The sequence below is a fragment of the Anopheles stephensi genome, unplaced genomic scaffold, assembly GCF_013141755.1.
Source record: "Anopheles stephensi strain Indian unplaced genomic scaffold, UCI_ANSTEP_V1.0 ucontig32, whole genome shotgun sequence".
Classification (NCBI taxonomy): domain Eukaryota; kingdom Metazoa; phylum Arthropoda; class Insecta; order Diptera; family Culicidae; genus Anopheles; species Anopheles stephensi.
Window position 1 is genome coordinate 44778 of NW_023405258.1, and position 13875 is coordinate 58652.

The following is a 13875-nucleotide window of genomic DNA, read 5'->3' on the forward strand; positions in this document are numbered from 1 at the left end:
CTCGCGCACACACTGCTGCATCATGAATTGAAGGATCCGTACCTACGGCCCGGAATGGTGCTGGGTGGAGCACTCTCTCGTTCAACGCCCTCGGTGGACACATCATGGTGGACGATGACTGGGGTTTTTCCCAGACAGTGTTCGTTCATACGCACACAGCTCCTGGGTTTTGATGGGGTAAATGAACGACCCAGTCCCAGTCATGAGCGGGTGCCAGGTGTCTGCGCGTGTTGGTTACAGCATAATGTCTTGCTACCGGTAAAAAACACACACAAACACACTCGAAAGGACATACCATTTGTGGTTGTCGTAGCCTATGCGTTGGTTTTTTACAGAGGTAGCAGTGAGTCCTTGGAAGCATACTAATTATGTCTCAATGTCCTAGCCCAACACAGTAAAAAATCAATGCAATGCGTGCCTGTGTGCCGGGTTTTATTATTCACATTATTATATGGCGATCCTGTGCATTTAAATTAAATGGATTACATTGAGCCACTGACTTGCGCGTACCGTCTAATCCTCCCTATAGGCTCGAGAGGGTCGGGATTATCTTCAAGATGTGTGATGACCTTTCAGTCAGTCTTTTGCTTAACCCAACGTCAATATATCATGCCCGTGTCTCGCGAATATGCAAACACACTCCACTTTTTTTTTTATTTTTCGTATATAGATTGGCCAGACGTGGCCCTTATCGCTAATTTAAAAGTAAAACATACCAAACTATTCAACGCACATGAATACGCCTTGTTCAATAATGAGATATGTTGGTGCCGGTCAAACAGCACGTAACGCCAATTAAATCCAAAAGCCATCGACGTCAAAGGATCGTTCTCGCTATATGCACGTCTTTTAGGGTCAATCATAAGTATTCAATGCTAGGAAGAACATTTATACTAACTGTAGCCAGTAGATCAAGTGCATCTCACCAATAAGGAGCTTAGACATAAAAATGCATTGTGCAGTATCACGTCTCCTGATGTAACTAATTGTAACTAATCCAAATAACAAACAACTCGTACATTATTAAACATATTAGAGACTTAACCGTTTATGCCATTAATCGAAAATCACTAAACTTCTCCGTATCTTACTTCTTATTTTTTTATTATGTTCAACGATGTAAACGTCAATACTTAAAACAAAATGACTGAAGAATGCAACTTTAGTTGATTTTTTCGATTTTCTGTCTTTCTATCAGAGTGTTTCTTAATAAATCCGAGTTCTAGAACCTTAGCTTCTTATAGCACAGTTTCCCTATACGTTAAACTCCCCGTGCATCCATACAAACGAGAAAGCTATTTTAGCCCTTTTGGTACAACGATCAAACACCCTTATCGTTTAATGATCTTACCACGCTCGTAAACGCTCGACGTCCCGACGACGATCGCCCGCCCCAGATGCGTGTTTGTTTTGGTCCGGCTACCCCCGCTCCGTGACCATGTCCTGTAACTGTCTGTTTGACGCCACTCGCTCCAGGGCAAAAAGGCACCTTTTAGCACCATTAGCGATCTGTGTCACGAGAGCTAATCAAACATGCTAACCAATCCGACGATCGGGACCCACGGTGTGGTGCCGCAATTAATGGGTTCGTTTCGAGTTTTTTTTGTTGGTGTGCTCTTTATCTTCTACGCTACGCCATAAAAAAGAAAGGCACCAACATTGTTTAAAGCTTTGTTGTCCGCCATTGGCTAAACCGAAAGGATGCACATGTTGTTCCGCACAGGAAGTTCGCTCGCCAACGAACCGAACCGATCGCAATGTACACGAGCCGGCGCCCCGACCATTTCCGGGCACATCGTTTCGACATCCGACCTGCAGGCTACAGGCGCGCGCTGCAGACAGCCGCAGAGCCTGCCGGTTCCCGCACCGGCGTAGAAGGCGTAGACTGTGTGTGTCTTTCAACCCCGATCGGACTGGTTGGTGACGGACGGCTCTACCCTACGCGCCCACGTATCGATCAACAGACTTTGCCTTCGAAAGTCGAAAAAACCAAACCAAACAATCAAATGACGAGCCTGATGGTGGCCGTAAGGATGAATGAGAAGGACGGGTATGTGCTGCGGGCAAAAGCGAGACATCCTTCGTCGTGGCTCCTCAATTAGTGCGTTGAACGACACGAGAGCTAGCCAGGCTCCTGCAGACGTGGGTAGCAAATGTGAACCAAGTGCCCGGGGAAGGATATTTAAGAACGCCTGCCACAGGTGCTACCACTATCAGTTCATTCCGAGATTTCGTCCTTACAGCGTGCAACAAACGAAATGATGAAGCATTGGTAAATCGACCGATCTATGATCGAAGTGTGATCGAAAAGCAAGTCGTTAAGTCAAGTGCAAATCTCAGTATCGAAACCCAAACAGTTATCCAACAAGTGACAATGATGGTGGTGAATATGTGCTCGTGTGCTACAATTGCTCTGTGCCTATTCGTGGCAGCTACAAATGTCTCCAGCTATGCAATAGGTACGGGATCTTTACAATAAAAAAGTAAATGTGCTCTTACTGTGAAATCACATCTAATGATCGTTATTATCATCGTTTTTCTCGTCTCAACAGATCAAACCGCATCGTCTGATGATGCTGCGCTCCAAGTATTGAATGAGTTCCGAACACATCTGGTTGCTGAAGGAGCGATTCTTGCGTCTAAAGGTAAATATCAGCATATGACAAGCTACAGAAAATGGCTGTGACTGAGAAATGAAGCATCAAGAATGAAAGCTAATAAATCATCGATCTCTCATTCACAATAGAACTCACACTGGACACCTTCGATGAGCTAGAAGTGTTGCGGTTACTTCCAACGATCGTCACCTGCATGAAGTCTGATGCCTTGTCATCCATTGAACAGGATGCATTTGAACATATCTACGGCAGCATCTGGGAGCTAGTGGTCGAGGAATCGCAACGCCACCGAGGACAACCGCGTAATCCAATCCTTACCGCTCTGCTAGCTTCCCCCGAACTGCGTCACACTCAGCCCGAAAATCCACCGCAACCCTCCAACGAAATTAGCCCCAACGGCATCACGAAGGAAATCAAGCCAAAGGCTCAAACTGCCGTCTCTCGGGAAGCTCCAGCACAGCGTGTTCTTCACACGGCTGCAGCGATCGTGCAGAAGTATTATCTACGCCAAGCAAAGCATAAGAGCAACTTCAGGCGCAAATCACAGCCGGCAGCTCGTCGGCAAGCCCCCCGGCTAAGAAGCGCCAATGTGCACACCAAACAACTGTCCGCTGATTCGATCCGTGTGACGATCGAACTGCCGCGCTACAAACGGTCGATAGCGAAACCTCAGCCATCCGCCACCGAGGACGAGGAGGACGCCGAAATGGAGGCAAAGATTTTGGCCGCCATTCAGGCCCAAATTGGCAATCCCAGCCTTGAGGAGGAGGACGACGAAGAGGAAGAGGAAGAGGAGGAGGAGGTGCCTTCCCAGCTGGAGGAAGATTCGTCCGAGTATTTGGACGATGAGGCCGACTATATGGGCGTGCTGGATGACGATGATGACGACGACGACGATGACGATGATGATGATGAAGATGAGGCTGACGCGTATAATGAGACAACTGCGACGAAGCGTGCGCTCTTCCAAGCGAATGCACACGACTTCGAGAATCCTTCCTTTAATGAGCTGCTGCTGTTGGCCGCTCGCCATCGTGCCATTCAGCAGCAGCGGTTGAAGCAGCGCCAACATCTCGCCTACCGTAAATCGCAACCGAGTCGGCACAGCAGCAGCTACGAGGATTACTAACCCTGTGGGATGTTGTGGGCAGTGGTGATCGCGTGTCCAAGTCAGTGCAAAAACGGGCGGATCAGCAACGGTGTGTGGAGCATATCGTGTGGATGTACGCCAGTCGTAAGCTAAGTCAAAACCCTTATCGTACAGCGCAACATTGATGTTAGATACAACAGAAGAGGCATTAGGTTTAGAGTGTAATTATTGTTGTTATAAGCTTGAACATTGTACATATTACCGTTTACAAACATTAAGTGCAATCAGAACGATCGAGTAATAAACTATAAGTGTTATTTGTGTAAATTATGTGAGCTCCGTTTTTTTTTCGATTCCAAAGACCGAGGTTCAAAGTTCCATCCCTAAATTGAAATTCTGGAAAGCCATAAAATAGTCGGCATGACCCAGAAGGTCGTTAAGCCAAGAAGAAAAATATAATTCAAATTGAAATATTATCAATTTTGGCTTCTTTGGCACTGCCTTGTTTTTTAGTCCTAGCTGCAGACGGGAAGATGGTTGACGCGAAATTTAATACCGAGCCTGCCATGTATAGATCGCAGAAGTAAACGCCTCAGTTACCGTACCGCCTTAGAATGAGGGGATTGTAGGATAACATGCTCTATTTATCTTTATTTAAATTTCAAAATATATACCTCATTTTTGTGTAAACAGGCACAGTTGCATTTTGGGATAATGATCGGAGATGAGGAGGTTCGGATTATTGCGACACTTTGCTGTTGCGGGTTTGCTTCTTCATCCTTGGCACTACAATCACGAGATGTCTCCGCCTGCCATCTAAGGCTTTCATTGACACGATTAATGAATTCAGCAGTTACTAGACTCAAAAACATCATATACAGCTTTAAATACCTGACACATACGTAGAAACGGACCACGGAGGTAGCATTGCTCGAGTGTGGAGCGATCTGGCTGGGAAGTATCAGTTAATAGCGGGGAGAAGCGCTGGACAATCAATGCTATGTTGAACGACAAATGTGCTTGCTCGAGACGCTCATTAAGAGGAGGCAGCCCAAGCATCAGAGCACCTAGTTCTGTATTCAAGACGGTCCTGCAAAGGACCGGAGTGCAAAACGAGAGATTTTGAGTTGTATGGACTCTAACCGTGTGAGGGCACGTCGTTCGTCTTCGTGTCTCGGGATTGATGGTCTCGGCTGTATCGTAGGTGGCCACAGAATGTATTCTTCCAGAAAATGAAGGAGAAAGATATAATTCACGTGAATGGCAGATTAAGAAATGTGGAAGGGTTAAGGAATGTAGACGAAGAATCCGATCGTGATACCGAAAGGTCAAAATGTAGACGATTCTGTTAGTTACATCAAGGACCTGTCGATGGTGCTTTCTGAAGGCAAAGATTAGCATTCCGCGGATAATGCAAAAATCAGTCAAATCCGCAGCGTCAGAAGGCCACCTAAATCTCTGAGCCACACTGAGTGAGTTCGATTTCTGGTGCAAGCGCACAAGCACGAGTCCGACGATTCCGAAGATATTCTCGTGAGAAAGGACTGTGTCAAGATTTTGGCGTGTTTTTTTTTTTAATACGAGGCTGTCGTTCGAGGAAAGGCTCGATTATCTTTCGAGAATCAGGTAGAACAGGGTTCTACCAATTACTAAGATTAACACAGGATTTCCGTGATCCCCTCTGAACCAACTCTTCATACTCCTCCCTGATTCGATTGCTGATGAAGGATGCAAGCTTAGTGTGGTGACCTTTCTCAACACGATCCTTGACGCGGCTTGAGATCATTCTACCTAGAGCTTTGAGCTCGTAGTCTAGATTATAGGGCTAGGTGTCGGCTACTGGCGCTAACGTAGCTTGATAAACGCATTCAGCACGACAGACTTGGCTTCATCATTCGAATCCTCAACGGTACCTTCGTTTGTCCAGCGCGCCTCTCGTCGGTGGATCTTCTTCTGTGCAGGCATTCATTGCTGGAGAGCATCTAAACAGCTCATCAAATATTTCTATGCGCATAAAATTTTCGACACATGTGGGAATCGACAGTTAGGTCGATGAAGCACCATCTGCTGCGTATTGTGGGAAAACCATCGATCTCATATGAATTAGTTGAGTGATTTCAAAGTACAAACGCTTGTTAAGTTTTTAACTGGTTATAATATGGAAGTTGACGACTAGAACTTACCGTTAAACCTCCTGTACCATTGACAACATGTGCAGTAAATAGCTCAGGAGGTTTAGAGATTGAAGCCCCTTTAGTACCTTTGGCATGTAGAACACTTCAGTGGCAACTACAGTCAGATCGAAATAAAAAATTTTCTCTATCTTATCTGTAATGAAGAACCTTCAAGGATATTTTCTCTGCTCGTCCGTTCCAGTAGCAGTAGCATTGGGAACCAGAGTAAAACGAATATCACGAATAAGAAACCTTACTGATAAATCCAGAATGACCATTGCAATTGTTGCAACAGGCTAGAGAAGAACGACCTGTTAAACCATTCCATCATATTTATATTTATTCTTAAGTATTTCAGCAAATTATTATCGACAAAAGATAGCATGCCAACTGTCTCCGCATTACTTATAATATTCTTTATTTTAATTATCCATTAAACCGCTCACACAATTCACAATAGTTTATACACAACAGTACTCCTCATCTCACTCGAACAGCAATCTAACGATGCTGCCACAAAACTTCGAGTGCATCCTGTTCCATCTTTTGGAAGTGTTTTTCCTTAAATTTCTCGTACTGACGATCACGTTCAATTCTGCCGTTGGACACCATGTTTGCATGCCCATCATGATTGCCTACCATTTCCTCATTTTCCCGGACGTATCGCTTTAACCAGCTTAGCTCGGCTCGTTTCCGTTCCAGGATCGCCGCATGATGGTTGGTTGTGCCGTAGCGAAACACCTTCGGATAAAGGCCCCAGCTTTGCAGCCGTTCCCGGTAGGTAACATCCGTCCAAGGGTTTCTCCTGCCGGACACTGCGGGCAATGGCACAAACATCCAGCATAAGCTTTCCAACGACGTTGTTCTATTGGCTTTGTTTTGTACTTACATTTTCGTGCAAACAAAGGACTGCTTCCGGTTAACACCATCAGCAGCGTGCACAACAGAGCGCTCAGTATGACTTTCATTTTTTAAGCTAGATTCCACGAAGGCTCTCACGATCCTTTCCCTTCCGCTTCGCAACAGCAACTGATCCATCTAATCACACCGTACCCCCGAAAGTATCCCGGAATCTTTCAGGTACACGGATTCTGGGATTGGTGAAAATAAAAGTAACGGTGCTCGCAAATGCACCTACGATTCCGTGCGCATACGATCTGCCTCAGCCACCATCAACGGCCACAGGTCTTCGAAAATCTCAGCCAATGCATCCTTTTCCTCCGCTGTAACATTTTCCATGCGCAGTTGCTCGATAATGTGCGGAATCAGGGCGGCCATTTCCGGGTCCTTTACCAGCACTGCCATCGGTCCGCTACCTGCCACTGCAAGGAAGATACAAAGGAGAAGCAGTTAATACTCTTGCTGCGTTTTGTTTGCTAACCTTTTTTTGTTTCACTTTGTTTTGGTAAATGGAAAGAAGAAATATTTACGGTGCAATCAACCCGATACTTTTCCTTTCGTTTGCACGTAATGCCTGCAATCGTCGGATCGTTTTTTTTTTATTGTCTCCTTAACCTTTTCTCCGTTGCACATGGTTAAAATCATCTAAGCGATTAGTGCGCCCTCTAGGTGTCAGCTGAGTAACTACCACTCTACTCATGAATTGAACACGCAGCGTAATTACGGAATTCAGTAGGACGTCCGATTCCTCGCAATATCTGCAACGGAAGCTACTCCTCAATGTTCTAATCGATCAGGAAACTTACCTTCACCATCTGAAGGGCCAGCTTTATGCAGATTCATGTCTTCCGTTAGAATTATCAGCTCCGTTTCGTCGTCGTCGTTGTCCTCCTCGTCGGAATCGTGCTCCTGCGACAGCATATCTGGTCCCATGCTTAGCTCGTACTTTACATCACTCCCATCGGGTAAAAAATCAAGCTGTTTATCAATTTGCAGCCCCTCATCGAAAGGTCGTTCCGTTGGCAACACTTCCTTTACACCCTCGGTACTGGTGTGCTCCTCGTCTAAATCGTAATCGTTCACCACGGCTTTATTTGATGCGGCAGGCATTTGCGTCACGTACACCACATCCACTGGGTTCGGTACAATGTCCGACCTTAGATCCGCCACACTCCAATGCACCTCGTTTCCCTGCACCACCGGCTCTGTACGGTCCAGTGTGTCTGGGAGTTTCTCGATTTCATTAAACACTTCACCTTCCGACTGCACCACACTCATCAGTAGACTTCGGAAATCGTTGAACGCTGCTCGTATGCTGCCCTGCAGTGTCTCCTCCATTTCGTCACTTTCCGTACCGGCATCCTGCAGTCCGCTGAGCGTCTTCACCACGATCGGGAACAACAGTCGAAAATCGTTGGCCAACTGTTCCTTGATCGGATCCCGCACGGCATACTCGCCGATGTTGAACACTTCCTCGAACCCATCGACACCGGACAGCAACCGTTCCAGCTCGTCGCGCAGCTCTTCCTTCGTTAGCCGATCGATAAGATTGCTTAGAATGGTCGTTGGCTCTTGGTACGCTGGCCGGTGGTAGGAACGCATCACCTGCACCAAATAGTACAGCTGGAGCAGCTTCTTCGCGTATGGATCAACCGGTGTCACATCTTGAGGTGCGTTTTCTGCATCCGGTCCAGCATAGTTTTTGTCTCCAGCTAGTGGTTTATTCGTGTAGTAAAGATCTAAGAAATGTATATACGTTGGTTAGATATCGCTGATAAATGTGACGAAAACGATGCTACCCTACTTACCACGATCACGATTCACAATCACATAACTCCCCACGGTCCGGGACCAAACGACGAGACAAACAACTGTTAGCAGCTTCATACTTGCAGCAATCAGAACGACACCTTCCCTTCCAAGCACGACACACAACTGAAGATCGCTCGAGACACGACACGATCATTTTATACTTGTATCAGAACACCATCGTACCCTGCAACAGAAGCAGGCACTAACGATCGGACAACAGCGTCGTCAGCGAAGGTAGCAGCATTCGGCGATCCTGGACTGACCTGTCGTTCACTCTGCCTACCTGCCCAGCTTCGAAGAAACGGATGAAAATAAATCACGAACAAAGCGCAATACGGCTGCCCGCCGGTGGTCAACTTCCGTTGACTTCTACCCTAGGTGGTCTGTCGATCGCCTAATACCCATCTGCATTACCCCCGGTGATTTTGCTCGCCCTCGCCACAGCCTCACCGTTTACGCCCTCTTTCTTTTTTTCGTTGCCAGATGATCTTTTTATGGTGCTGCTGTTGAACTGTAAGCAACGATAGGCGGGCGACTGGCTCCAGACACTGACATCTAATTATCGCGGTGGATTGCATCGTTCACCTGTTTTTAGTTCTATTTTTTTAATGGGTGCAAAAATTCGCTCTTCGTGTCAGTATCCGTATTTTACGAATTTTTTGAACCCTTTGAAGATGCTAGGTGAGTGTCGCAGGTAGAAACCATCAAGTGTAGGGCAACATTTTAGAATGTTTTAAGAATCTTAAGAACACTAAATAAAAAAGGCTAAATTAGTCTAATTATTTAATTATAGTGTACGTTATATTTATAAAATGATATAACATGATGACAATGATATAAAACATGATATTGTTAGTAAAAAATGAAAAAAACATCATTTAAAACACGTTCAAGGTGAAGATGCTTAACTTGACTTTTTTTCTAAAGTGGCTCTACCATCTCGGGAGGTCTTGGGCTACCTTGTCTAGCTTTCCTTGACTTGATTTTACCTGTAGCTGAATAATCAGTCCTGCGTACGGGGAAATGGTCCAGATGTGATTTGATTACCGGTCCTTCCGTGTGAAGACCGGCGCCTCTATCGCCTCGGACCCCAATTGGACTACGCAGTGAATTTTATAATTGTTATTGAAAAATTATACGGACCCCTTGATTTTGTTGAAGCAGCTTAATGTTTAAACACATAGTAACACAAACATGTAACATTAAACTACGAACTCACATGGCAAGAAACGGATCAGGATTAAGCCGTGAACGGCTTTCCTCTAGTTCAAGTACTCTCCTAGCTAGAAGCGTTCTCATCCGGATGTAACGGTTGAGCTGGGATAGCATATCCTGCGACTCGATCCGTTTATCCATAAGCTTCAATATGAGCTGCCTCAGCGTAACTTAACAGAGGAGCACACATAGACAGCTATAATCAACTGGACTCGTCAAAAAGCGTAGACCAATTGTCGTGAAAGTCTTTTGGATGGTTTCGAGACACGCCGGAGATCGAGCAGACACAAGGCCACCACATTTCGGATGAACACTCTACTACTGATCGAACTAGCAATCAGTAGGGCGTTTTTGTCGACGTCACATTGTGGTGCCGATGTGCTCCAGCTGGCCATGGGAGCTCAACCTATCGTCAAGGATTAACAAGGTCTGATGTCATCCCTTCTTATTGACGCCAAGGAGGCAATTGCTCCTGTGTTAATCCGCCTATTTACTAGGTCGGTGGTTACAGGAGTTTTCCCTCACTTTGGAGATCAGCTTGGTTGATTCCTGTGTTTAGGAAGGGTTGTCGGACATCCCCCCCTAATTATCGAGGCATATTAATCCTTTCTACAGTGTCTAAAGTCCTCGAATCTGTTATCTATTCTGCTATCCTCACATTTGTTTCCCCTTTATTCTCATCCTCCCAGCATGCTTTCGTGCCTAGACGCTCCACCCTGACGAACCTCATGTCGTTGATGCTCGATCTGTTTCCTCACACAGCTCAACACTTCCGCGGATTTGGGGTGTGGCTGGATGACAAACTATCCTTCGTACCTCTTCTCAACTCGGTCCTCGATAGAACTAGCAAGGTGTTGGGGCTCATCACACGTATGCCTACTGAGATTCGTGATCTTAGAGCGCTGTACTGCTGCTGTACCGGTCGGCGTCACCGCTATGAATAGGTTGGAGAGGGTGCAGAGGAAGTCCACTTGAATAGCCGTAAGGCGTTTATTGAACAACTCCAGCGCTACCTTGCCTTCTTAGTCTATGCGGTGTCAGCTATTGAGTTTGGTTATACTTGAGGATCGTGATGGTCATGCCAGCATGTTATTTATAGCCAACATGCTTCTTTCCAATATCGACTCCCCTGCCCTTCTGGCAGCTATCCCTTTATATGTCCCTTCCCACCGCTTACGCGAACGTTCAGCTTTGCATATCCCTTTTGCGTCGTACGCGGTTTTACCACAGCGATCCATGGACGCGCGCATTATTGGCGTTCAACTCAGTGGGTGATTTGTTTGATCACCATGTTTCTGTCAATTGTTTCCAGTCTCATCTCTTGTCAACCTTATCCTAAAGTTTTTGTCTAGCATTCCCTCAAACCCACTCCTACCCGTTTATTTTGCTTATGTGTTTCCTTTTTACTAACTACTAAGTGTTTTCTATGTTTTTTTAATTTGCAATTGACTTTGTATAGCCCTTGAGGCAAACAATTTTAATAAATAGTAATAATAATAATATTAATAATAATAATGATAATAATAAAAATGATAATAATGCATTCTCGAGACATAACTCCAGGGCCATTTGCGGCCCTCCACCTCCAGGAGCAAAATTCTCCAAAACGGCGACCCCAAAAAAGCAGTAGCTGGTCAGTTTGGCTTGGTGGTTCAGAAATTTTTGTGTTTTCGGCGTAAAAATGCAGCTACCGGTCGAGAGAGTCATTAGTTCAGGAATCCAAGCACGTGAAGCTAGGCAAACAGTATAGTATGTAGAACGCTGCACAAGGCGGCCGAGATGTGCTAGTGGAGGGCAGCATCGAAGGCCTTATGGCAGTGGCTAACGAATTCAAAGAAGTTGAGGGTTGCTCCAGCGCTCGGGAGTGAATCCGTGCAGATAAATGCTGATGCAATTCTAAACCGAAGTAAGGAATGACTCGTAATCGTGGAGTTCGAAAACTTTGGCCCAATCACTGAGCGTTATAATGCCACGATAGGTAGAGGCATCGGATTTGCAACCTTTCTAAAAATCAATAGCTAACCAAGACGCTTTTCATTGAACCCGATAAACCCGGATGGATGCAACAATACGGTAGAAAACATCATTCCAATATTGTGGATGGGATCCCGTCAGGGCTCGGTGTAGACGATGATTTCATGAGCTTGATTGATCGAATTTTCGACCGTCCACAAGGACAGAGCAGAAGCGTAAGGATCAAATTACTTACTTACTACTAAGGCGCTACAACCACTTTGCGCTCTTGGCCTGCTGCAACAATTCTCGATACCGCTCACGGTTTAGCGCCGTCGTCTGCCAATCCGTTATCCCGGCCGTTCTGGCGGACGCATCAACGCCATCACTCCATCTCAATTTGGGCTTACCACGCCTCCCATGTCCGTGTGGATTGTCTAAAAGGATTTTTCGGGCTGGGTCGTCCGGTGTAATTCTCATGACGTGAGTCTAATAAGCTGCACGATGGTAAGATCATCGTATTACTCGTAGAGCTCGTCATAGTAGCGGCTCCACTATTGTCCTTCCACACATCCAAGGGGCCAAAAATCATTCCGATCATCTTTCTCTCGAACGCGGCTAAGAGGCGTATGTATGAGTACTGGAACTATAAATGTTCTGTACAGGTATTTGGAGTGGAGAAGTTTCCTCAGGCTGTAGTATGACCGGTTGGCAGCGAACCCCCCCCCCCCCCCCGCGTAACTCAACATCAATGTTGTTGTCGGTGCTGACTTTTGACCCCAGATGGGTGAAGTTTTGGACGACTTGGAAGGTTCGGTCACCTATCTGTACATCACCCCTGCGTAAATCAGTGTTTGTTAGCAGGGCCGCTGGCGGTGCTAGCATCATTTTGGTTTTCGCCTCGTTATTCTCCAACCCGAAGTTTTGTGCCGCACGCTCGATCCTTTGATAAGCTTCTGCTACATAGGAGAGCCTCAAACCAATGATGTCTATGTCATCAGCGTATGCCAGGATCTGGATTGACTTATAGAAGATGGTCCCCGAAGTTTCCACCTCCGAGTCGTGGATAGCTCTCTCTAGCGCCAGATTGAAAAGGAGACAGGCAAGCCCATTTCCCTGGCGCAGGTGATTGGTGGCAGCAAAGGGCCCTGAGAGTTTTCCATCCACCTTCACCTGGCATGTGATGTTGGCCATTGTTATTCTTACAAGCCTGGTAAGCTTGGCCGGTATTCCAAAGAGCTCATTGCGTCGAACAGTTTTACCCTCGCTATGCTGTCATAGGCGGCTTTAAAATCAATGAAGAGATGATAGGAGTGAAGCTGCTGCTCCGCCATCTTCTCCAAGATTTAAGATTTAAGATTTAAGGATCAAATAAATGTCTGGCAATTTCGTTGCTGGGAAGTGATGTAGATATCTACAACTGGCAAAGACTTGACGGATAAGTAAATTAGTAATTGTAAGCGGAGTATTAGTAAAGAAATCCCTCTCTTCTTGGCCTAAGTACCTCTTGAAGGTCATGCTTGCCATTTCTGGCTTACTAGACTTAATGATACCACGTACTTGCATAGGCAGTCCTCACTACGGATGAACGGTCCGGACGGGATTTGAACCCCAGTCCTGCCCGTATGAAGACAGACGCCGTTGCTGTCTATCTACCACCAATCCAATTGTTCAATCACTTTAAATATTCTTAAACAGACATCATGTGGCACGTAGAAGTGATCCTTTTTCGCGCATTGCTTTATGAAACAAAAAAAATCTAAATTTCATAAAACTAAAATTGAATATTGTTAATAAAATTCAACACGCTAGCCATCGTTTTCTTTCCGTTGATTTACACATTCGTACATAAAACACACCATTTGTTATTCAATATTCTTATATTTTTTAAATATATATTTTATGTATATATATATATACGTAGAGCTTCTAATCTGTATAGTATCCTCTCTCTCTCTCTCTCGCTCGCCTTTGTTAAATTCCCCCCTCGCTAAATTATGTTGATGTCTTGTTTATATGATATCTGACGCCTACCAACGGCCGGGGGGTCGGGTTTGTTGGTGATGGTGTTGTTGCTGGTGGTTGTTAGTGCTTCTTATCATCTTATCGACCT

At 45.6% G+C, this 13875-nt stretch overlaps 3 protein-coding genes across 3 annotated transcripts; 1 reads left to right on the forward strand and 2 right to left on the reverse strand.

The window, feature by feature from the left end:
* The first annotated feature begins 1262 nt into the window (after positions 1-1262).
* LOC118516555 (death domain-associated protein 6-like) lies at positions 1263-4038 on the forward strand. Its single transcript, XM_036062503.1, has 3 exons — positions 1263-2459; positions 2553-2645; positions 2747-4038. Exons 1-3 carry the CDS (start codon positions 2375-2377, stop codon positions 3745-3747), a joined length of 1179 nt encoding a protein of 392 aa, XP_035918396.1. The 5' UTR covers positions 1263-2374; the 3' UTR covers positions 3748-4038.
* Positions 4039-6355: 2317 nt separating this feature from the next.
* Positions 6356-6867, reverse strand: LOC118516553. Its single transcript, XM_036062501.1, has 2 exons — positions 6772-6867; positions 6356-6697 (listed from the first exon to the last, which is right to left on the reverse strand). Exons 1-2 carry the CDS (start codon positions 6848-6850, stop codon positions 6384-6386), a joined length of 393 nt encoding a protein of 130 aa, XP_035918394.1. The 5' UTR covers positions 6851-6867; the 3' UTR covers positions 6356-6383.
* On the reverse strand, positions 6356-8669 carry LOC118516552. The gene is made up of 3 exons (XM_036062500.1): positions 8591-8669; positions 7589-8521; positions 6356-7204 (listed from the first exon to the last, which is right to left on the reverse strand). The coding sequence occupies exons 1-3, from the start codon at positions 8667-8669 to the stop codon at positions 7017-7019; spliced, it is 1200 nt and encodes a 399-aa protein (XP_035918393.1). The 3' UTR covers positions 6356-7016.
* Positions 8670-13875: the final 5206 nt, after the last annotated feature.